This window comes from Myotis yumanensis, unplaced genomic scaffold (assembly GCF_028538775.1).
Source record: "Myotis yumanensis isolate MYYU_CA2020_CCGP unplaced genomic scaffold, mMyoYum1.0.hap1 SCAF_2, whole genome shotgun sequence".
NCBI lineage: Eukaryota > Metazoa > Chordata > Mammalia > Chiroptera > Vespertilionidae > Myotis > Myotis yumanensis.
Genome location: NW_027223753.1, coordinates 186541791 through 186567575, shown reverse-complemented (window position 1 = coordinate 186567575; position 25785 = coordinate 186541791). Strand labels below are relative to the sequence as shown.

General features: G+C 38.0%; 1 protein-coding gene and 1 non-coding gene across 2 annotated transcripts in view; one reads left to right on the top strand and one right to left on the bottom strand.

Moving 5' to 3' along the window:
- Positions 1-25540, top strand: part of PRKCI (protein kinase C iota) — a 75720-nt gene extending 50180 nt beyond the window's left edge. Inside the window, exons 9-18 of the mRNA XM_070406814.1 lie at positions 1646-1822; positions 2256-2353; positions 3089-3175; positions 5593-5728; positions 9715-9802; positions 10759-10884; positions 13054-13133; positions 15481-15570; positions 15896-16011; positions 22742-25540. Of these exons, the coding sequence (XP_070262915.1) occupies positions 1646-1822; positions 2256-2353; positions 3089-3175; positions 5593-5728; positions 9715-9802; positions 10759-10884; positions 13054-13133; positions 15481-15570; positions 15896-16011; positions 22742-22829 (1086 nt within the window). The 3' untranslated portion in view covers positions 22830-25540. The remainder of the gene's footprint in view (positions 1-1645; positions 1823-2255; positions 2354-3088; positions 3176-5592; positions 5729-9714; positions 9803-10758; positions 10885-13053; positions 13134-15480; positions 15571-15895; positions 16012-22741) is intronic.
- On the bottom strand, positions 21884-21990 carry LOC139004606 (U6 spliceosomal RNA). Its single transcript, XR_011470470.1, has one exon. It is a non-coding gene; the product is annotated as a U6 spliceosomal RNA (small nuclear RNA).
- Positions 25541-25785: the final 245 nt, after the last annotated feature.

Genomic DNA, 25785 nt, shown 5'->3' with positions numbered 1-25785 from the left:
GGCATTTTTGCAGAATATAAAGTCGTAGGTTAGCAGGAGTTGGGGTTAGGCCCTTTGAAGGTAATGTTCTTGTGTTCTGGCTTCTGTAGCTTCACTCAGTCTTCCCAGTTAGTGCTTATGTCCATTTGACTCTCTTTTATGGTTTACTGTCAGCCATATGAAGTCTGTACATTGCTTTTCTTCTAACTATTCTCTGCTTTCTTAATCTGACCTAATCTGGTTTTTCTTTACTCCTCTTTATTTATTCATTTTACCAATTCAGATTATTCTAAATTTTGATGTGTGATCCTTCTTTTTAATCTTTTTAAAAAGTTTTCATTATACACACACACACACACACACACAGTGCTTACTTGTTTATCTTTCTCAAAATTTACTCTTTGCTCTTCTTGATTCTCTTCACTTCAGAAAATTCATACTTAATTCTCATGGGTACATCTGTTGATTGTATGCTAAGAATTTTGCAACTATCTAATAAAAGATCATCTTCAGTCTTCTCTATAAATGACCAGAAGCCTACGTTTCTAGTTGTGAATGAATTATAAGGCTCTTATTGTCATGCCAAGGGAGCCTTGGTGTTGTGTAGAAAAGAAGGTTTTCTAGTAGCTGAACTGCCTCATGCTTGTTTTCTGCTTATAGTTCCCAGTGTTTCTGAATGTGTCCTTTCATTAGCTCAGATTTCATATATCAGACTTCCAGCAGACTTGTTCATCTTGCTGTCCCATTATAACTTCTAACTACAAAATGAAAACCCAAGCTCATTATCTTATTTCATGCTCACACTTACATTTTCTGTCAGTGCACCTCCACTCTCCCAGTCACCAAGGTTAGTGTCATTTTTATTCATGCATCTCCATTATATCCCAAAGTTTACCAGAGTCTTTTTTTAAAATTGATTTCAGAGAGGAAGAGAGAGATAGAAATATCACTGATGAGAGAGAATCATTGATTGGATGCCTCCCGCACACCCCCCACTGGGGATCCAGCCCACAACCTGGGTATGTGCCCTTGACTGAAATTGAACCCGGGACCCCCCCCCCCCCACTCCCCTGCCCCCCTGCCCCCTTGCCCCCCCCCCCCCCCCCAGTCCACAGGCCGACACTCTATTCACTGAGCCAAACCAGCTAGGTCTAACCAGATCCTTTTAAAGACATCCTTTAGCATTTCTCAGGTTTCAACTCCCTCTCCGTTGCTATCACCACCCCTCTGACCTCAACTCGTGAATTTGTCCCACTTCTTCAGTAGTTAGATTGCATCGTTTGGAATGATGTTAGAAAAGAATTGTTAAGAACTTAAATAAGAAAATATTTTTAAAATAGTCATGGGTATAACTAGGTGTTAGAAATATCATATTTATGTAAAATACTTCCAGTTATAACTCTTTTTAAGTTGTTAATCTTCATGCAAGGATATTTTTTCTATTGATTTTTTTTTAGAGAGAGTGGAAGTGGGGTGGTGGGGAGTGAGAAACATCAGTTGGTTGCCTCACACATGTGCCCTCACTGGGGGCCGGGGATCAAGCCTGCAACCAAGGTACCCGCCCTTAACTGGAATTGAACCCATGACTCTGCAGTCCTCAGGCCGATGCTGTAACCACTAAGCCCCTGCTAGGGCCAGTTATAACTGATAAAAATGTTCTCAACAGGCAATGAACACCAGGGAAAGTGGCAAAGCATCATCCAGTCTAGGTCTTCAGGATTTTGATTTGCTCCGGGTAATAGGAAGAGGAAGTTATGCCAAAGTACTGTTGGTGCGATTAAAAAAAACAGATCGTATCTATGCAATGAAAGTTGTGAAAAAAGAGCTTGTCAATGATGATGAGGTAAGCACAATGTTTTATTACTTCTAAACTGTTAAATTGACTTAACTGTACCATTTCAGAGAAAACCTCAATGTTTATGACTTACTTCAGTCTATTTTTCTAAATAATGCCTCAAATGGGTTATATGAAATATTTTTAAAGAAATCTGATGGTTATTAGGTTTTTAAAAAATAAAAATCAAACCATATTATGATCAAGGGAAAGTACTTGATTGAGCTTTGAAAAAGTTTTCTAAACCATTTCATAATATTGAAATATTTACTGGGAGTATTTTTTTTCTCTTTGCATATAAATTGTTGTTGCATGATTATTCATTCCTTGATATTTAGCATAGTTAGTTAATAATTGCATTTGTGATCATTGAATTGCCAAGAACAAATATAGTTTGGTGATATTTCAGTTTGGTAAATATTTCTTTCATATTTTAAAATAGGATATTGACTGGGTACAGACAGAGAAGCATGTTTTTGAGCAGGCATCCAATCATCCTTTTCTTGTTGGGCTGCATTCTTGCTTTCAGACAGAAAGCAGGTAAGGTTGGAAGATAATGGAGTGATTACGGGCTTTACATACTTTGCATATTACACAATAAGAGCTCTTTATACTATAAATCCTGAAGCGGAAGTCATGGAGACAGACACAACAGTATGATGCTTATGATTTCCTGACACCCAAATACCAATCAGTGATATCTGTTTGGATTAGCATGAAGAAATTTTCTGCTTAAAAAATATAGCCTGGTCAGGGCTGGGGGGCAGTGGGGTGTGTGTGAGGAATGTAGAGGGAGACAATGGGGGGAAAAAAAGGGGACATCTGTAATACTTTGAACCATAAAGATGAATTTATATATATGGTCAAAATATGGCAGTAGAGATCCATACTTTTAAATATCCCTAAGGTTTTAGCTTTAGATTTAAAGTTTCCCAGAATTTAACTAGGGAGAGAAATCTTAACTTCTTTACCTTAAGGGACAGTTGAAGTGACGTTAGAATTGGGGTGGGAGTGGGAGGGTCTGGATTGCAATTAGTACTACAGAAGTAGCAGGTTACAGAATTACTATCATGCTGGTTTACTTTCTTGTATCTACTGTGATTAACAGCTTTCTACTACAACCACCCTTTGTTTCCACCAAATTCCTGGGATTTTTGTACAGGGTAGATCACAGAATGCTCTTTATGTTGTGACTGGTCTCTACAATGTTTAAAATGCACAGTTACATTTCCTTCTTTTGGACCTTGGTTTCATGTGTTCTCTCCTATGTTTTAGATTGTTCTTTGTCATAGAGTATGTAAATGGAGGAGATCTAATGTTTCATATGCAGAGACAAAGAAAACTTCCTGAAGAACATGCCAGGTAAATTTCTTGATTATTGTTTGTGTTGGGATTTTGGGGAGCAGCTATGGGACTTTTATGTGCCGGTGGTTGAAAACAGTAGATAAATTATTGATTTCGATACTAGTTAATTCTTTTTAAGTAATGGGAACTAACCTAAAAGTTATTTTGCATTATAATATTTTACAATATATACCATTATATATATGTAATAATATAATTATAAGCTTTTGAAAAGTATAAATAGTATTAGAGGGGAAACCTTTAGTCAACTAAACTCAATTGCTTTAAAATATTTTAGCATCAGCCTCTGAAATAATTGAATTTACAAATACTTATTAATCTTATCAGGTTTGCAGTGATCTCTGACAGTTTTTCATTAGACGATTATTATTCATACTAGAGGTCCAGTGCACATGATTTGTGCACTGGTGGGATCCCTTGGCCTGTCCTGTGCCCTCTTGCAATCCAGGACCCCTCGGAGGATGTTGGAGGCCTGGTGCACAGATTTGGCCCGATCCCCACAGGCCAGGCTGAGGAAGCCCACCGGTGCACGAATTTGTGCACCAGGCCTCTAGTATGCATATAAGATCTTTGGTTAATCTCTTCCCGCCCTCCCCCCTACTCCCTTCCCTCTGAGATTCATCAGTCTGTTCCATGTTTTCATGCCTATGCATTGAGTGTCTGCCTCCTGGTGGTCAGGGTGCATCATAGCTACTGCTTGAACAGTCGAAAGGTCGGACACTTAGCATATTAGCCTTTTATATATATAGATATACTTGAGAGTAATAAAACTGTTCCTCTCTTAAGCTATTATACATGCCTGACTATTCTTATAATTTTTTAATTGGTCTGATGTTGGCTTTTTTCCTGTGATTCCATACATGTTGATGAATAAGAGCAAAGAGCATTAAATATTATCTGTTTAGTGCTCTTTCTTTAATATTATTATACAAGATTGTAAATTGTTTCTATATTGGAAGAGTTAGGTGGGGAAGGATCATGGCCTTGGATAAGAAGTTTAGTTCAGTGCCATGGTTTGATTTTTACTCATAATTAGCAGTAATTCTATTTTGTGTTTCATAAGAATAATTTAAAAAAATGAAGCCTGTGAGTTTGTACACATTGGTAACAAAGGTTAGAGATTTTATTTTTTAAAAAATAATTTATTTAGTGAAAATATTGCTAGTTCATTAATTTTTATTTCTTGTCAAAAAGAGATATTCTTCAATTTTATAAGAAGCTATAAATTATATCAACTAACCTCAGGGCCAAACTGCTCTTTCTTTTATTTACTGTATGTTTATTGTTTATTTAGGCTTTATCAAATGGTGGCCCTTCTAGCAAAGCCATGAATGATATTTTATTTTGTGAATACATACCCAGTATTTGTTTGTTTGTTCAGTGGGACATGGGGAAAGTAGTCCAGTTTATTGTATTAAAGTTCCATTTTTTTTTTTTTTTTTTTTACCATCTTTGCTTTTCTAGAACCAAAGTACAGACTAAAGGCTCAAGTTCCCTCTTCATAGATTAAGTAGCTAGAAGGTATATATTTCGTATCTCCAAACAAGACAGTGATGCTCTTCATCTAAGCAGCCATAAACCAGCTTGGCATTTCATTTTCATTAGTCAGGTCAAAAGTTCTGGTTGTCACCAATGTTGGTGACAATTTTAAAACTTCTTTCTTTAATATTAAATATTATGGTTGCAGAATAATTTCTTTCAGTTCGTTTTCTAGGCATTTTTAAAAATATATATTTTTATTGATTTTTTACAGAGAGGAAGGGAGAGGGATAGATAGTAGAGTCGTCGATGAGAGAGAAACACCGATCAGCTGCCTCCTGCACACTCCCCACTGGGGATGTGCCTGCAACCAAGGTATGTGCCCTTGACTGGAATCGAACCTGGGACCCTTCAGTCCACAGGCCGACGCCCTATCCACTGAACCAAACCGGTCAGGGCTCTAGGCATCTTGGTATGGATTTTATGGTTTCAGTGATCGACTTTTAGTGTTCTTTCTATTCTACATGAATCAGTGGGTCTTAGCATTTTGTGAGGTCACTGGTCCTTTAGAGAAGTGATGGCAACTCGGTAGAAGATGTGCATACGTGTGCACAGGTACTTACACTTTACCCCAGTTGTGGGAGCATGGACTGCCTGAAGTCCATCTAGATTAACAACTCCTGTTTGAGACTTTCAAATTGATAATTTAATGAGTTTGATCTATACTGGATCTTTTATAATTACGTTTTGGGTTCAGATGTTTTAAAGTGATACTTTAATTTGTGTTTGGTATTGTTCCTAAAAACACAGGAAAAAAATCTTTTAACATGATTTTGATGTTTTAATTTGCAGACAGGAGTATGACTTAAATACCTTCCTCTAGAAATTTACAGTTTTAAAACTTGAATCAAATGAGTTTTTTCATTTTATTTTAGATTTTACTCTGCAGAAATCAGTCTAGCATTAAATTACCTTCATGAACGAGGGATAATTTATAGAGATTTGAAATTGGACAATGTATTGCTGGACTCAGAAGGACACATTAAACTCACTGACTACGGCATGTGTAAGGTGAGGGAAAATTCTAGTTATTCGAAAGCTCTCAGATGCTGCTAAGATTGTTTTGGTAAAATAACTTCATACTTAAAGATGGAGGAATGATTACTACTTTGTTTAGGATACTTTTTGGAATTGTAGCACAAAAACAAGTATACAGGGTGGGGCAAAAGTCAGTTTACAGTTGTGAATATGTAAAACACAGTTTATTCTTTTATTTATTATTTTCCATATGAACAACTGTAAACTTACTTTTGCCCTACCCTGTACTTTTGTTCTAACCATTTACAGAATTTCATATTTTCTGTGTTATATGTCTTATAATGAGTTAAATTCTACATATGCTCTGTAACCTTTTTTTGAAAGTTGTGATATTATTAAAATTTTGAAGATAAAAAATTATCTACAGTCCCTCAATGTTAGCACAACTACTTGCATATCACCTTCCAGTTTTTGCCATTTAATTGTAATTCTCAATAATGCATTTAAAATTTTCCTAGGAAATTTATCTCTTTTTATATTTAAATTTTAAATATCTGACATAAAGTACAGTTCATTTTCAGGACATGTCCTTCATTTCTTGGTGTTTTATTCTTTTTGTAACACTGTTTTGCTTAAAGGTTCAGTCTTTTTCCACAAAATGTGAAATGAATCCCCAGGAAATAGAATGTTCTTATTTTATGACTTAGAGTCAGTATTTAAACTTTCCTAAAATCAGACCTCTGGCAAATATTGGATGAATTTCTTTTCCTTGTAACAATTCCTTGGGAAATCTAAAACACTAAAATAATTTTATGTAGTTTCTACAGAAATACTTCCTTTAGGTTTAATTAATTTAATCAATCTCTTCACTTTTTCACTAGATGCTTTTATATAAAGAGTGCTTAGAATAGTGATGACTAGAGGCATATGGAAACTTGAATTAATATCTTCAGGCTATGTTTGAAATATTTTGTGAACATTGATTTTTATGGACTGAAAAACTTTGACTATTTTATGAATTATTTATTTACTAGAGGCCCGGTGCACGAAATCATGCACTTGGCGGGGGGCGGGGTCACCCCTCAGCCTGACCTGCACCCTCTCGCAGTCTGGGAGCCTTCAGGGGATGTCCAACTGACAGCTTAGGCCTGCTGTCAGTCGGACATTCTTATCGCTGCTGCGGAGGCGGGAGAGGTTCCCACCACCGCCACTGCGCTTGCCAGCAATGAGCCCCGCTTCTGGTTGAGCTGCACTCCCCCTGTGGGAACGCACTGACCACCAGGGGGCAGCTTCTGCATAGCAACTGGTTGTTCCACCATTTGGTTGATTTGCATATTAGTCTTTTATTATATAGGATTTATCAGCAGGGGAATTTTAATAGTAACATCTCTGTTACGCTGTAGACAATTTAGCTGATGGGCCTACGTTTAGATAATTCAGTCAACAAGTGAATGATTTAGCATAGTTCTGTTACAGGTTAACAGACTGCATCCCTTACCTCTGACTTTTGCCCTGAAAGTGAATGTCATTTATTATTAAACGATATGTCAAGTCATTGCCAATAGTACCAAACAACTTAAGTCACAGTCATATTTCTTCATCTACAGAATAGCTTATATATCCCTATGAGGAATCACAAAATAATCTTTAGAGTCACAACATATTACTAAATATTTCTTCCAGATGTTTATAGAAGTGTTATAGCTTATAGAGTAAAATTTAAAGAAAAATACACACACTATGTCTAAAATATCTTAGGAGGGACACATCAAGAACCTCATAACAGTGGTTGCCTCTAGGGAGCTGGAGCAAGATGTGTCAGGGACAGGAATGTGAAAAAGGCTTGATTTTTCAATGTATAGCCCCCCCCCCCCTTTTTTTTGGAATTTTTACCATATAATTTAACATTGGGAAATGGTTACATTCTAGGTACATACATTCAGTTGAATTTTTTGTAGTCATTAACATTAAGAAGTCTGTAATTACATAGGGAATTACATGCTTCTAAAGTAAAAGAAGCAGATGCTTAATTGTATATTTAACTATCTTGTTGATTTTATTTAAGAAAACCTTATTGCTTGTTTTTTAAATATATTTTTATTGATCTCAGAGAAGAAGGGAGAGAGAGATAGAAACATCAGGGATGAGAGAGAATCATTGATCAGCTGCCTCCTACATGCCCCTACTGGGGATTGAGCCCACAGCCAGGGCATGTGCCGTCACTGGGAATCGAACCGTGACCTCCTTTATGACTTAGTATTTGGTCAGTATCTCACGTGTACTTAAAAAGGATATATAATCTCCATTTTGCAAGCAAGGAGTCTTACACATACTCTCTCTCCCTCCTTCCTTTCTCCACACAGAAACATTGGTAGACATATTCTCTATCTACATAATTTATATATTTTTTCAGCTCTAGCTTTTGTCCAAATCTTTCTGTGCTTACTAAATTTTGGCCATGTAATCTATCATCCTATATAATAAAAGCCTAATATGCTAAGTGTCCAGTCATCTGGTCGTTTGTTCAACCAATCAAAGTGTAATATGCTAATGATATGCTAAGGCTGCTCAACTGCTCGCTATGATGTGCACTGACCACCAGGGGGCAGACAGTTAACCGGTCAACCAGTCGCTATGACATGCACTGACCACCAGGGAATAGACACTCTGACCGGTAGGTTAGCTTGCTGCTGGGGTCCGGCTGATCAGGACTGAGCAAGCTGGGCCAGACACGCCCTGGAGCCCTCCCGCAGTCCCTCCCTGCTGGCCAACCTCCCTGGCCCTTATCGTGCACTGGTGGGGTCCCTTAGCCTGTCCTGCGCCCTCTTGTAATCCGGGACCCCTTAGGGGATGTTGGAGAGCCGGTTTCAGCCCGACAGCGGAACGACTGGTGATATGATGTGCACTGGCCACCAGGGAGCAGACGGTCAATGCAGGAGCTGTTCCCTGGTAGTCAGTGCGCTCCCACAGGGGCAGCGCCGCTCAGCCAGAAGCCGGGCTCACAGACTGCGAGAGGGCGCAGGCCGGGCTGAGGGCCACCCCCTCCCACACACACACACACAAGTACACACAAGTACACAAATTTTGTGCACCAGGCCTCTAGTTGTGATTAGGGATTGTATTATCAGTTAGGGCTGCTTCAAAGCAAGGTGGTTTCAAAAACAAGCATTCGTTTCTCATGGTTCTAGAGGCTGGGAAGTCCAAGGTCAAGGTGCCAGCACTCTTCATCATTTACAGATGGCTGTCTTCTTAGTGCATCCTCCATGGGGGTGGGAAGCAGGGCTAGCTGTCTTTCCCTTTTTACAAGGATACTAATCCCATCCTGGGGGCTCTAAATTCACGACCTAATTACCTTCCAAAGGCTCCACTTCCCCTATCACATTAGGGCTTCAATATATGAATTCGGAGGCACACAAACATTCAGTCGATAGCAGGGATTGTGAAATGCTAATACTTTTGTCTATTTCTATTCTTTGTATTTTGAGGCTGTATTGTTAGGCACATACATAGTTTGTTATAATTTCTTGGTGATTGCTCCATTTGTTATTGTGTAGTTTCTCTTTTTATACAGATTACTGGGTCTTGTCTTAATTTTCTCCATCCTGCAGCTATTAAAATACAAAACCGAAAAAACTTATGCACTAGGAACAACCAGAGAGAAACATCATAATGCCAGCTGTGGTTATATTAGGAAGCAAGGTTAAAGTGCTTCTTTTCTTCATAAAATATAATTCCTTTTACTCTAATATAATTTAACTTTTTCTATTAAATTTAACTTGAATATAAATTATTTTAAATGCAATTTTTATCGTAATTGAACTGATTTTTTATCAACACCTAATGAGGACAGATTTTCTTTGAGCTATTTCAATCCATGATTTTAATGTGAAAGGCAACTGTGCTAGTGATATTTTATTTAAGCTTAACAGTTGCTGAGCTTCTATAGGTGAAATAAAAGAGGTGAATTTAAAACGACATTTTGGGTCTTATTGTTTCTCTTTTTTTCTTTTTTATAAAAGGAAGGATTACGGCCAGGAGATACAACAAGCACTTTCTGCGGTACTCCAAATTACATTGCTCCTGAAATTTTAAGAGGAGAAGATTATGGTAATAAATTAATAGGTGGTATTTTAGCTATGTGCTAAAAGGGTGGTTAGATGTGGTACAAATTGCATTATAGTATACTATAGTATTTTAAAGTTGATCTTATTAGTATAAGCTATCCTGATCCCCTTAAAATCTACATTAAAGCCCAAACTGTGAAATTGGAGACAGTGGAACTTTTACAGTATTTGGGGGTACACATTTGAATGATATTTTATTAGTGACAAGCACTAAAGGGTACTAGGCACTATTCTAAGCAGTCTATATATATTACCTAAGTTAATGCTCTCAATCATATGATATAAACACTGTTAATTCCCATTTCACAGACGAGGAAACTAATGTGTAAAAAGTTTAAGTAACCTCCTCAAGGTCATACAACTGGGAAGTGGCAGAGTAGGGATTTAAACATCATCCATATGACTCCAGAACAGCCTCTGGAAGATTGTTCAGATTTCCTGGGATATCTTTAAGACGTGCTTTATCTTAAAAAAGCATGACTGCCTTGGTTCTGGACCTCTTGTTTCAGCAGATGTAAAGGAGGATGGGTACTTCTGACCACTGCTCATAATCTGATTCCAAGGTTCTTCAAGAATCTTTAATCAGCTAGCAGAAGATCAAGTTTTAGACCCAGGAAAGTTATTCTCAAATGCAATTTAATTATGTCCACAGAACAAAATATTAGATACGGGCTATGAGTCTGAAATTACACATTTATTTAAGAAAAGAAACTGAATGTGTTATTTTTTATAGTTTATTTTTAAAGTTATCTCTCAGGTACCTCCCCTTGTTGATAAGTGAAATATGCTTGCAATCCTCTATGCCTACCACGGTGGTTATAATGCATCTAGAGTTTACGTTCTCATTATGTTTATTTTTTTTATTATGTAATAAAACGAATCTCAAATTAATGACGTTTAAGAATGCAGATTGGATAATTTAAAATTTCTCTATTGAAGGTTTCAGTGTTGACTGGTGGGCTCTTGGAGTACTAATGTTTGAGATGATGGCAGGAAGGTCTCCATTTGATATTGTTGGGAGCTCTGATAACCCTGATCAAAACACAGAGGACTATCTCTTCCAAGGTAAGAAAGAGGAAAACAGCCCTGGCCGGTGTGGCTTAGTTAGGTAGGAGTCGTCCTGTATACCAAAGTGTTGCCAGTTTGGTTCCGGACAGGGCACATTACCTGGGCTGATGGCTCGATCCCCAGTAGGGACTGTGTAGGAGGCAGCTGATGGTTGTTTTGATCTCACATCGATGTTTCTCTCGCTCTCCCTTTCCCTTCCTCTTTCTCTAAAAATCAATTTTAAAAAAAGGAAGGAGAAAATAATCTCGAGAATGTCTTCCTTCATGTGTGAGGCTTTGACTTTTTTTTTTTTTAATATATATTTTATTGATTTTTTACAGAGAGGAAGGGGGAGGGATAGAGAGTTAGAAACATTGATGAGAGAGAAACATCGAACAGCTGCCTCCTGCACACCCCCTACTGGGGATGTGCCCGCAACCAAGGTACATGCCCTTGACTGGAATCGAACCCGGGACCCTTCAGTCCCCAGGCTGACGCTCTATCCACTGAGCCAAACCAGTCAGGGCTTGACTTCTTTTGTACATCTTTTCTACCTCTGTAGTGTCCATTTCCATTTGCCAGTTACCGTCTCATACTCAAAAACAGTTTCCTTCAGATTGTATATTGCAAACAGAGATTGGGGGAAGAAATCCTGTGGCTAGAGAGGACAGTCTTTTCACATGAACCCGAGGCCAAGTACATAAGTTCAAGAACAATATGGCGAAAAGTAGAGTACCAAGAAGATAAGAGGTATCAAAAGGTGAAGATAAAAGCCCCACAATTGGGAATACAAAGAGTTGAACAGAACAGAAATAAGCAGATAAGTACACATCCCCAACACACAATCTGAAGAAGTGGGAAGACTGCCACAAAATTCTACATTTAATAGTTAAGGACTCACAATAGGAATAAATATTTTATATAATAGCAAATCCCAAAGGCCATGGAATATGTGGAAAGATGTCCAACCTCACTAGTGGTTAGGATATACACATTAAAACATTAATGAACTACTCTTTCATACCCCATACATTTGGCAAAAAATTTAAAGTGTTGTTAATACCGGTGCTGGTGAGGATGTGGAGCAGCTGGAACTCTTCATAGACTGCTGGCAGGAGTGAAATCGACACATCTTTGAAGAATAATTTGGCAATGTCCAGTCAAATCCAAAATAGTAATATGTGCCACACATTTTTCAGATATTAACTCATTTACACCTCATAACAAACCTATGAAGCAGGTATTATTTTGACCAGTTTTACAGATGAGGAAACTAAGGCACAATAAGGTAGTCAAAGATAAAACAGTCATGTAAATGATTAAAAACGGAGAGGAACAGCCAGTCGGCCTGGAGGTCAAATCCCTCTAGTATTAACTATAACAATCAAGGCTTAACTACAACAAGACTGCGCACAAAGACCACTAGGGGGTGTACCAAGAAAGCGTAAAAAATGCGGAGACAAAGAAACAGGACAAAACTATCAAGGGAGGATATTGAGTTCAGAACCACACTTTTGAGGTCTCTTAAGAGGCTTCTAGAGTCTTTCGATAAACTTCAGATAAAGAGCTTCACAGATAAGGAAAAGCTAAAGGAGTTCATCACCACCAAACCAGTATTATATGAAATGCTGAAAGGTATCCTTTAAGAAGAGGAAGAAGAAGAAAAAGGTAAAGATACAAACTATGAACAACAAATATGCATCTATCAACAAATGAATCTAAGAATCAAGTGAATAAATAACCTAATGTACAGAATGAACTGGTGATTATAATAGAATCAGGGACATAGAAAGGGAATGGACTGACTATTCTTGGGGGGAAAAGGGGTGTGGGAGATGCGGGAAGAGACTGGACAAAAATCGTGCACCTATGGATGAACATAGTGGGTGGGGAGTGAGGGCGGAGGGTGGGGTGGGAGCTGGAAGGAAGGGAGTTATGGAGGGAAAAAAGAGGAACAAATGTAATAATCTGAACAATAAAGATTTAATCTAAAAAAAAATTTAAAAAAAAATAAATAAATAAATAAAAACGGAGAGGAATGGGGCTGGGAAAGTACACAGAGACGTTTAAGCAATCTATGTAATGCAGATTTTTTTCTGCTAAAATGCCTTGAATATCTCATAATAAAAATGTAAAGATGAAAGCCATGTAAAAGTGAAATATAATGCCATTATTTTATCTTTCTAGTTATTTTGGAAAAACAAATCCGAATACCACGTTCTCTGTCTGTAAAAGCTGCAAGTGTCCTGAAGAGTTTTCTCAACAAGGTATAAATCCTGTATAAAAAATCTTTAGTGGTTTATCTCTATATAAATGAGACTGGTAAGTAGAGGATCAAGCAATGTAAAATTCCAAAATATCAGAGGATGTAATTTTTTCAGTTACATCTGGAATTTGTCTCTTCGCCAAAGAGTAATTTGACAACATTAGATACTGAGATGAGCTGTCCTTTCCATTTGCCAACATAAAATTACTCCCAGCTGTATATTACATATGTTATTTTCAATGTAAATGATACATACCGTGTACTCAATTAAGGAAAAATTACATCTTTGGGGATGGTCTTAATTATACTTTCTGCTCTTATTTTCAATTTTCTTTGGATTCATATTCATAGAATCTCTTTACTTATCGAGCACTTGGGGCAGTCGTGTTCTCTACAAATTCCCATGTCAAAAACCCTATGATTAGATAGCATTCAGAAGAAATGAATCTTCTTTGCTCTTAACAAATCTGAATGCATTCGGTTGGTTGTTGTAGATGGTAGGCTATAGTTTTAGGATCTATCTAAAGTTACGATTCTGAACTGTTCTTACTGATAACATTTATAACACCAAGTGTATAGGTTTTTTTTCCCCACACCAACAACCAATTCTCCAACTCTCCAGATACCAACTATGTGTCCTATATTTCACTTCATTTCTGACACTAACTACCTGGAGTTAGCATCAGACTCCACAGGTGTAAGGACTCAATTCCACAAGACTGCCCTCACTTCAGAGGCCAGTCACAAGTATTGGGTACCCCTTCTGTCTGACTTGGCTATAAAATTGGGGGTCCCCCTCCCTCCCTCCTCACCCCCCCCCCCCCCCCCACACACACTTTAGTTCAATAATTTGCTAGATTGGCTCACAGAAAATCAGGAAAACATTTACTTACTATCACCTGTGTATTACAAAGATTACAAAGGAACAACCAGACGAAGAGGTGAGGTCCAGAAGGGTCCTGAGCACAGGAGTTTCTGTTTCTGTGGCGTTGGGGTATGCCACCCTCCTGGCACATAGATATGTTCACCAGCCAGAAGCTCTGTGACCCCCATGATATAGAGATTTTTATGGAGGTGCCTTCACATAAGCCTGATTGATTATATCATTGGCCATTGGTGATTGAGCTCAATTTGTAGTCCCTCTGGAAATTGGGCTGAAAGTCCCAACCCTTTAATTGCATGGTTGGTTCTTCTGGCAATCAGACCCCATCCTGAAGCTATCTAGAGGCCCACCAAGAGTCACCCTGTTAGGGTAAATTCAGGAATTATTGAAAGGGACTTGTTATGAATAACAAAATAGAATAGACAAAAAGACACTCCTGTCACTCAGGAAGTTAAAAGGGTTTTAGAAACTTTGGGTCCAACCAGGGACAAAGACCAAATACATACTTCTTATTGTGTTACAATGATCTTGGCAATCAAATCAAATTATAGGTTAATGTGCATTTACCTAGTAAGATAAATGGATAAGATAATGATGACTTTTAATAAAATAAGAAATTGAAGCTTATTTTAAACTAGAGGCCTGGTACATGAAATTTGTGCATGGGTAGGATCCCTAGGCAATCAGGGCCGATCAGGGCCTTCCTTCCCCTGGCTGCCGGCTGCCGGTCGGGGCCTTCCTTCATTTTGCGCCACCCCCTGGTGGTCAGTGCATGTCATGTGAGCGGTTGAACTCCCGAGGGGACAATTTGCATATTAACCTTTTATTACGTAGAGTGAGTGCTTTATATGAGGAAAGTTTTAAACTAGAAACCTAAACTGTAACACAGTGAAAAGTGAAGGTCAGAGGTGTTAATATGCAAAATAAAATGCCTTTTATTGGGGGGCTGGGAACATGTTTTCATTTCACAGTAATGAATAAGCTAAGTTATAGGCCCCTTCTCAGTCCAGTGATTCAGATAAAGGTTGTATCATTATTGTACACAAATTATAGGTTGTTGCTGTAATTGGGCATAGAGCTTCTAAATTGAGCTAAGAACAAACTTGTGAAGTTTGGGGGTTTGCAAAATTTGACTTGTCACTGTAACCCATGGCAAAGACATAGCTGAATGCTGCTCAAATTATTCTGCTGCTCTATTTTTCCTCCCATTTCTCTTTAGCATGGGTGGTTGCAGCTTCACTTTAATTACATGACAGCTGGAGAAAGAGCCGTGAGGAAATCTTACTTGTCACAAGCTTCAGATACTCATTTGAACCTCGTGTTGTACCTTCTAGAAAGGAAAGGTAGACCATTCTGATTTCAGAAATAAAGGTATCATATAGTAGACACAGAACACAGGTCACAAAGATCATGTATTCTAAAGCCTGATATTCACCCATTTTTGAAACATTTCTTTCCACCATAGGACCCAAAGGAACGATTGGGTTGTCATCCTCAAACAGGATTTGCTGATATTCAGGGACACCCGTTCTTCCGAAATGTTGACTGGGATATGGTATGTAAATTGTGATTGTTTTCTGTGTTGGGTTTCATCATTATCTTGGGCCAAATTTTATTACCTTGAAAGAATGTTGAAAAACGAGTGTATCACAGCCTAAATTACTTAAAACCTCTCTCTAACGTGGAACAGATTGTAATATTGAGACCTGCACCACTGCTCAGATTTGTAAATTACTTCCCTCACTGTGAATAGTGTTGTGGCGCCTTACCTGGGGACTCACTTTAATAAGACTGGGAAACCTCTGAGGGCAGAGGAGGAATGTAGAGGGGGATTTTTCCAAGAATGCAGGCTTGAACTGTCATCCAATCTTTCTTTCTAGATGGAGCAAAAGCAGGTGGTACCTCCCTTTAAACCAAATATTTCTGGGGAATTTGGTTTGGACAACTTTGATTCTCAGTTTACTAATGAACCTGTCCAGCTCACTCCAGATGATGAGTAAGTAATTCCATAGACGGAAATAGTGTTGGAGTTCTTTGACGGTCCCACTTTGAGTGGCTCTATAATGTTTCATGATCAGATTACACTATGATTTATCTAACCACTGAGTTACTGGGTATTGAATCTATTATATCACTATAAATTATGACAATAATGGGCTTTTTCTACTTTGACTGACATGCATTCTCTCTAATTCTCACAACCTTGTAAACCTAGTTATTATCATCTTCGTTTTACAGATGAGGAAACAGAGGCTCAGAGAGGTTAAGCATAAGTTACTCCGATGTGAGGGGGCAGAGCCAAGATTCAGACCCAAATATGAGTGGCTACGGCCTGTGCTTTTTCCACTGCGCTGCACTGTTTTTCATTTCGATGATGACTATCTTCGAGTTCCTGAGTATGACCTTAGATAGATTCCTAGAAAGGGAATTAGATCAAGGGGTCTGAATTTTAAAGCTCTTGATGTGTATTGCCAAATTGCTTTTTAAAAATATTACATCAAATTATCACGTCCAGCCAACAGTGATCTCATATATTTTTTAAAATATATTTTATTGATTTTTTTTTAGAGAGGAAGGGAGAGGGATAGAGAGTTAGAAACATCGATGAGAGAGAAACATCGATCAGCTGCCTCCTGCACACTCCCTACTGGGTAGGTGCCCGCAGCCAAGGTACATCCCCTTGACTGGAATCGAACCTGGGACCCTTGAGTCCGCAGGCTGATGCTCTGTCCACTGAGCCAAACCGGTTAGGGCTCATATATTTTTTTTGTGTTCGTGTTACATATTGTAAAAATAGGCTTTGGAATAATTTGGGGATGTTTTGATCCTTTACCTGTCATTACAGATTCATTCTCTCGTCTCAAGGAGGCTCTGACAGCTCGGCAGACATTTATGTCTTGTTAATTCTTATCACATTCCTCATTGCAGCTGTTCCAAACTGTCTGTACATTTTAGCCCTGCCTCCATCACTCTTCATGCTTTAACTCTGCCTTAACTTGACTGCACGCATCAAGACCTCCCTGTTGTGAGCTTGCTCCCTTTTCAGCTGTCATTAGGGTGCTTGCATCTCAGAATTGCTTTCTAACTCTTCACAACCTATTTCTTCTTCCCCATTCTTGGAAAGCTATCTGTCTTTGCAAGGGGTGCTCTCCTCTTTTCCTAGACCTGTTCCCTTATTTTCCTCCAGGATCTTATTTACTCAGTTGCCGCCATTACTCCACCTTCTTTAATTTCTTTCTTTCAGCTTCTTTCCCTCTGCCTATAAACATGCTCAGATATCCTAATTTTTTTCTCGTGAATCTTAGCACTTCTTTGAACCACCACATTCTTTTCTTATTTTCTTTTCATCTGCAAGCTTTTTCAAAGATAGTTAATAGATGCTCATGGTAAAGGAAAAATAAGCAGTATCTCTATCGAATGCCTTCATAATAGTCAACATTGATCGCACTTTCTTACTGCCAACACTTGAACAAACACAATTTAACCTGTTTCTTCAGCTTTTGAAGCTTGAATTGACTTCTTACTTTCTAAATTTTAAGGCATGTTTTGATCAGTTCCAATGTCCCCTGATGTCTGTAAAGCATTTGGCACTCATGGCCTTGCTTTGGTTGGCACTACCCATCCTGGTTCTGCTTCACCTCTGTGACCACTTGTCACCTTTCTTCCCTTGTCCCCTCCTTGAGACTAGGGTGCTTCATGGTTCTGTTCACACCAGCCTTCTCGTTGCTGTATGCAGTTTGTTTCTTGGAGATGTCAGCCAGCCCCGTAGCAGGGATACCAGCTATTAAAAAGGACTCCCAGCTAACTTGGCCAACAATTATTGAGCAGAGGCACTATGCTAAGTACTAGACATTCAAAACTGATCAAAACTTAGGCCAATGTTGCAAAAAAAACTTACTGTCTATTAAAAGAAAGAGATATATATGTACCAAAGTCATTATTTCAGACAGCATCGTGTTTTAGAAAGAGCACTGGGTTTAATCAAAAGATAGGAATTTGAATTCAGACGCCACCTCTTACCATCTGGGTAACCTGGGTGTGAATTGCATAACTTCTCTGAGCCTGTTTCTTCTTGTATTGCCTACCTCACAAGGTTGCTGTGAAGAATAAATGAATGATGGTTTCTAAACCTAGCCACCGCCCTGGTATCTATCCTGAGCTGCATTTCCATTCGCTTGTTTAATACCTCCCTAGCTTGTCAGACAAGCACCTCAGACATATGAAGTCTGAAATCAAAGTAATGACTCTGTATGGTCTCTTTTTCTGTTCTCAGTGATTCCTTGTTTTTATTTGCCTTTTTTGCTCATTGCAGCACTGTGCATTCCTGCACTCAGATTCAGAGTATTAGGATCATTGATTCCTCCTTTTCATTAAAAACCTATATGATACCTTCACCTGCCAAGTCCATGTCTGTCTTTCCTTTACTTCATCATTTGCATCACATCTTTCGTTTTCATTTGCATTACCATAAACCCAATTCAGATCTCTTTCAAATCATACCTAGAATATTATGCCACCTTCCTAAATGGACTCCTTTACTTTGCATCCCACTCTGTATACCTCATGAAGTGCCACTCCAGAAACCTTTAACAGCTCCCGCATTGCCTAGCAAATAACACCTATCCTCTTGGCTCGCATTTAAGGCCTCCCACCATCTGCTCCAGCCTAACTTTCTAGCCATAGCTCTTGCTATACTTTAACACAAACGCTGTGATCTGATTAGTCTCTCACTCACCATTCCCTGATAGTGTGCTGCTAACCTTTACTCGTGCCATTTCCTCTATGTTCTTCCTTAATTTTCTTTTCTTTTTTTACTCTTTTTAAAAATACATTTTTATTGATTTAAGAGAGGAAGGGAGAGATAAAAACATCAACAATGAGAGAGAATCATTGATTGGCTGCCTCCTGTATGCCCCCACTTGGGGATCAAGCCAAGTTTGACTGGAATCAAACCCAGGAACCTTCAGTCCGCAGACCAATGCTTTATCCACTGAGCCAAACCAGCTAGGGCTGGATGACTCTTTATACAGACTATGGCATGTCTGCTCAGCCCCAATTTCCCTCCTATATTTCTAGGACCCAACCTACAATTTCCCATGTTTCTCATTGACCCTGATAAGTGGTGACCTGGTAGTTGCATGCATATTGTAGTTCTTGACATAAACCATGGCACCACTGCCTCATATAGTACAGCAGAGTCAAATACTTCTCCCATCACCAACTGAGACTAAAGGAAATAGTCATCTCAAGCACCATGTGTCACACACTTCAGTTTATCTGCAAACATCTTGCATGTTGTCTTTAAAAAACAAAGGTCAGAGAAAGAAATGGGCTACCACTGTGCACTATACAAGCATCTCACACACTACGATATGGGGCCAAATCAGAAAATAGAAATATGTTACAGATCTGCCAAAGCTACCATGATATATTTTAATGCAAATATTAATCTTAATCCTTTTGTTTGTTTGTTTGTTTTTAATTAAATCTTTATTGTTCAGATTACATTTGTTCCTCTTTTTTTTCCCCCCATAACTCCCCTCCTCCCAGTTCCCGCCCCACCCTCCGCCCTCACTCCCCACCCACTGTCCTCATCCATAGGTGCACGATTTTTGTCCAGTCTCTTCCCGAATCTCCCATTCCCCTTTCCCCCCCAAAAATAGTCAGTCCATTCCCTTTCTATGTCCCTGATTCATTATAATCACCAGTTCATTCTGTACATCAGATTATTTATTCACTTGATTCTTAGATTCACTTGTTGATAGATGCATGTTTGTTGTTCACAATTTGTATCTTTACCTTTTTCTTCTTCCTCTTCTTAAAGGATACCTTTCAGCATTTTGTATAATACTGGTTTAGTGGTGATGAACTCCTTTAGCTTTTCCTTATCTGTGAAGCTCTTTATCTGACCTTCAATTCTGAATGATAGCTTTGCTGGATAAAGTAATCTTGGTTGTAGGTTCTTGGTATTCATCACTTTGAATATTTCTTGCCATTCCCTTCTGGCCTGCAAAGTTTCTGATGAGAAATCAGCTGACAGTCGTATGGGTATTCCCTTGTAGGTAATTGAGTCTCTTTCTCTTGCTGCTTTTAAGATTCTCTCCTTGTCCTTTGCTCTCGGCATTTTAATTATGATGTGTCTTGGTGTGGTCCTCTTTGGATTCCTTTTGTTTGGGGTTTTCTGCGCTTCCTGGAGTTGTAAGTCTATTTCTTTCACCAGGTGGGGGAAGTTTTCTGCCATTATTTCTTCAAATAGGTTTTCAATATCTTGCTGTCTCTTATCTTCTGGCACCCCTATAATTCTGATATTTGTACGCTTGAAGCTGTCCCAGAGGCTCCTTACACTATCTTCGTATTTTCGGATTCTTTTTTCATTTTGCTTTTCCGGTTGGGTGTTTTTTGCTTCTTCGCATTTCAAATCTTTGACTTGATTCTTGCGCTCCTCTGGTCTGCTATTGGGTGTCTGTATAATATTCTTTATTTCAGTCCGTGTATGCTTAATTTCTAGTTATTTCTTTATCATAGCATTGAGAGTCTCATTAGTTTTCGTGAGGCTCTCATCAAGTTTATTGGCTGCTTCTAGCACATTATTGCAAGCCCTCAAAATTGCGTTTTTTAGCTCTATATCCTCCATTTCTGTCATGTTTTTTTGTCTCTGCATTTTTTATGCTTTCTTGGTGCACCCCCTTGTGGTCTCTGTGCGCAGTCTTGTTCTAGTTGAGCCTTGATTGTTGTAGTTAATACTAGAGGGATTTGACCACCAGGCTGACTGGCTGTGAGAATCAGCTGTGGGAAAACTTCTGTCCTCTGGAGAGGTGCTAATCTAGCCTTTGCCTGAGGCGATCCGGCAAATGGCTCTGCGCACGGCTTGGGCGGGGCGGGTTGCAGGGGATCAACAGGGCGGGCGGAGGGAGCAGTTATGGCTGCTCTCAGTCCCATTCCCAGAGGCTCTGCTTCTCAGAACCCCAGCAACTGCTGCAAACCTCGGAGAGAAAGCTGCCCTCACATTTCAACTGATGCCAGACAATCCCGCTTCTCCCGTTTGAGTCTGAGTCCCTAGAGACTTGCCCGGATCTGGAGCTCAGAGTCTGAGACTCCCTCCTGATTGAAAATGACAACCGCGCCCTCAGCCACCAGCCCGCTTTGCGTGCGCACCTCGGTACCTTTATATTTTCCACACTGCGCCTCCTCTGAGCCTCGGTATGCTGTTCTCTTTCCTTCTAGTTGAAGAGTCTCTCCTCAGCCAGCTTTCCTGTGGTTCTGGGTGATGTCCGTTCCATCTTTTAGTTGTATTTTTGAAGTGGTTGTTTGCGGCAGCAATCTCAGGTGTTTACCTATGCCGCCATCTTGGTCTCCTCCTCTCTTCCTTAATTTTCATCTGTTGAAATCTTCCTCATCTTTCAGAGCTTTCTCAAATGCAACCCAGTCTTGGATGGATCAAGGTGAAACTCCATAGTGTAAACATCACTAGATTCTCTGAGCTAGCCATTACTTCCCTCCCAGAATCATCTGCCACATTAATACCCTTCTTCTATTCCCGTGCTCCAACTCTAATAAAATTACTTCCATTTCTCCAGACCTAGCATAATCTTTCATAATTTCATACAGTAAGTGTTTGCTAAATGAATGCTTCTTTTTTTTTTAAATTTCTCTAACTAGAAGTCACCCTTTTATTTTGTTTTGCTGTTTTGATTTTTTAAAAAATTTTTAAATTACAGTTTACATTCAGTATCATTTGTATAGTTTCAGGTGTACAGCAAAGGCTAGACATCCGGCACCATACATAGTTACCACAATATTATTGACCGTATTTCCCTGCTGTACTCCACATCCCCATGACTGCTCTGTAACTGCCAATCTGTACTTCTCAAAAAATGTAACGCTTCACAAATTTGCATGTCATTCTTACACAGAGGCCATGCTCATCTCCCCTGGACCCTCCTGATTTTAGTATATGTGCTGCCGAAGCAAGTACCACACTTTTCTTTAGAAATGTGTTTATCACAGGACTTAGCTTGTCCTATATGAAACTTAGCAGGTACTGCTTCCTCCTGTAGCTTTCTGTTCTATAAGGTACCTTCCCTCCTTAAGGACAGAAACTATATCCTGTGTAACTTTGTGCTTTGCAGTAAGATGTGTACATTGAAGTATTAAAATATTCGCTAGTACTACTCACTCCTCATATATTAACTAGAAGCCCAGTGTAACCGAATGTCAACCTCCCCCTCCCCCGTGACCCATTGCCTCTCCGTGGCGCTCTCCATTCATTCCAGGTCTCTCAGTGTACTTGTTCCTATTGCCTTTTCCTTCTGGTTAACGTCTTCTGGGACTTCTCTTCACCATATATTCCATCTGGCTATTGAGGTGACTACTAAATTGAATGCCTAATTCAGACCTGGATGTTTACCTGTAACTATGAATGTTGTTCAGGTCAAAAGTTAAGATGAACTAGAATTGTGATAACTTGTGCCTTTTTAAATCTCAGTCTTCAGTTTGGATTACCTTTTGATTCTAAAGTTGCTTGTGAGTCTTTTAGCCTTTTTTGTTTTTTTCCAGGACTCTTGATTCTTCTAGAAAATATTTTGGGATTAATCTAAAAACTTGTAAAACTTCTTTCCATAATTAACATAAATTAGCCTTATTTTTTGTTTCTTAATCTTATTTTACCATTTAAATACGTTGAAGAAATATTGATTATGGAAATTAATTTACTTTTGTCCCAACAGTGATATTGTGAGGAAGATTGATCAGTCTGAGTTTGAAGGCTTTGAGTACATCAATCCTCTTTTGATGTCTGCGGAAGAATGCGTCTGATCCTCGTTTCTCAACTGTGCATTTTGCTCGTGTTGCCATTTAATGCATGGAAAACTCATTACCAGCCTGGATATGATGAACCATTTGATATTTGCCAACTACAAAAAAGCGCTCAATATCTTGTATTTGTTGACTGTAAGAGTCAATTATTACATATAAATTTAACTATCGAAAAAAAAGAGACTAGTTTCCAGACAATCGTGTCAAAATTCAGTTTTATTGGTAGTCTAGCAGCCTACTGATGAGTAACAAAGTTGTCTTTTTCCTTTGAAGAAACTACTTACCACTGCTTTTAAAAAGAGTGTCTGTTGCATTAAAGCACGTGGTGGTATTACATCATAAGCATCCCTGTGATTTTTGTCATACTTACTTTTAAGTATTTAATTTTGGAATAAAAAGATTAATTCAAAATATATTACCTGTTAGTGTATGAATTCTTTGTGTTTAAAAATTCAGCTGTAAATTTTATCATTGCCTTGGATAATTACTGATTTTTAAGGTAGCAATTGTTAAGTTGACTGGTAATAAAAGGTATTACTTGCTAAAAATTGGGGAATACAGATTCTTCTTGAGGAAAAAGTTAGGCACATTTTATTAAGAATCAGATTCCAAATCATTAGCTGTTTTTGAGTTCTTTTGTATATGAGGGGTTAGTTTCTGAGCTAGTCCCTTTAGCCAGAACTTTAGCTGGAATGTTAACAAATGTAGTTCAAAGGATCCACGATGTAGCCAAATGGAAAAGTTCTCAGTATATAGGAAGGAAAAATAGAAATTTAAAGGATATATAAAAAAGGTGCAATGGTAATATTTATTTCTTATTGGAGAGTAAATCTCACAGTTGCTTTTGTGATTTGATTAAATAAGGAGGCACTTATTACAAAACTTGTAAAAGCATTCTATTTATCTAATGGAGACGGAATGTATACTATTTGCCCTTATAATTTAGTATACAAGAAAAGAATTTACCTTCCAAACATACTTACTTCCTACCCCAAAACACATCATCCACACTTTTGGACCCTGTTAATGGAGTCTGCAGTGAAATCCATAAAAAATAATAAACATGAATAAGTGTTCAGAACCCACACATATACTCACATCACAGTCCCAACCACTTAAGCGAGTTTTTGTTAAGTAGGTAACACACATAATACAGAATACAATACATTTCAGAGGCAGAGTTCTTCAGATTATGTTTTATTAATATTAGTGTTTAGGAATGTATTATGTAAAGGGATGCCAGGGATAGCATCCTTCTGTTATTTTAATTTTTTTTTTTTTTTTAATGAAAAGGGACCTAAAAGTAACCACCATCATCTAAATTACTTATAATTCCCCAATCTTAGTAAAATTTAATTTTGGGGAAAGCTATTGAGTCTTCAGCTTAGAATTACTTAAAATTTGTAGGCATTTAATATCTCCTTTTTTTGGATATTACATTTCATTAGAAATACAATTTTCCCAAAGTTTCTGACCATGTACTCTTTTTATTTTATGATTTTTTAAAATTATTATTCTACAGAGTTTCTCTTTCTCATACAAACATCAATGTGAGAGAGAAACACTTATGGGTTGCTCCCCTATACGTGCCCTGACCGGGGATCAAATGCGCAACCTGGGTATGTGCCCTGCCGGAAATTGAACCCACCACCTTTTGGTGCACAGGACGATGCTCCAACCAATTGAGCCACACCGGTCAGGGCCTGCCTGGCCATGTAGTCTTTTCTTTAAATAATTATGTCTGAAAGCAATGAAAACCTCAAAGGAAAAATGTTTATATCCACATGTTTATTTAAGAGGTATACATGTTTCTCTTAATACCTGAAACTTGTTTTTAAAAAAAAAAGCAGTATTCACTTCAATCATAAACTTACAGGAAATTCTGACATCTTATGATATATGCTTATGATCTTGCTTTTAAGTGGTGCTGTTTCCCCCTAGGGCATTATTTCTAAAAATTTAGAATGTGGGATAAGTTTGTTTAAAAACACATTGCTGGGCCTACCTTAGAATTCTGTTGGGACTTTGGAACCATATTTTGAGGAAACTTTTGAGTCATTCTTTTATTTTTGTCCTGTGGTTAAATATTATAAAGAGTACCCATGATAAAACATTTTGAATAGAGGTAGGCAGTGAGTACTGTTTTACCTACTATTTTAAATACATTTTGAATGAATGACTTCCTCAAGTTAGATATCATCTAAAAAAAAATCCCATCAGTTTTCTATCAATGTTGCAAACGATAAGCATTTTTCTGTGATGAGGTTTTAGCCATTATTCAGGGTGGTCTTTAGTTTTTAATCCTTTTTTAAAATCTAAGATTTACTGTGTATATTTTATACAGAATTGCATTACAAATATGTTTCTAATTGTGTTCTGTATTTTGTAGTCTAAGTGCCATGTCAATCTTTTTTATATTATATAAAGTTCTCTGAAAATACTCACCAGGGGAAAAAGGCATTTGACAGTCAGAATGGTTGGAATTTTGGTGTTCTAAGAAAAAATTTATTTTGTATAAGCATGTGGTCAGATCATTTTATGTGGACGCAGCCTGAATTGGCTATCAGGTATTTTGCTTTATACATTTACTTTTAAAATTTTGTTTTGCTTTTGCCATGTAGAATACTGCCTTGGTCATCATAATGTAGTCTGTATTTGTGTACTTTTTTTTTTACTTTAAAATTTTAAATAAAATGTTTAATACCCATCAAGATTGGAATATTTTTGATTATGTAACATATCAGAACCTTGTTTAAGATATATCACAATTTGTTCTAAAAAGAAAATGAGAATTTTAGGATTTGGGATTTTGCTGTACTTCCAAAAGCATTCTGGTAGTGCTGGTGCCATATTGTAGTCATTCACTCATAACATAGTCAGTATATTTTTAAACTTGCCCATCTATGTATCTCTTTTATTAGAAAACAAATTAGTAAAAACAGATTCAGCTGAACAC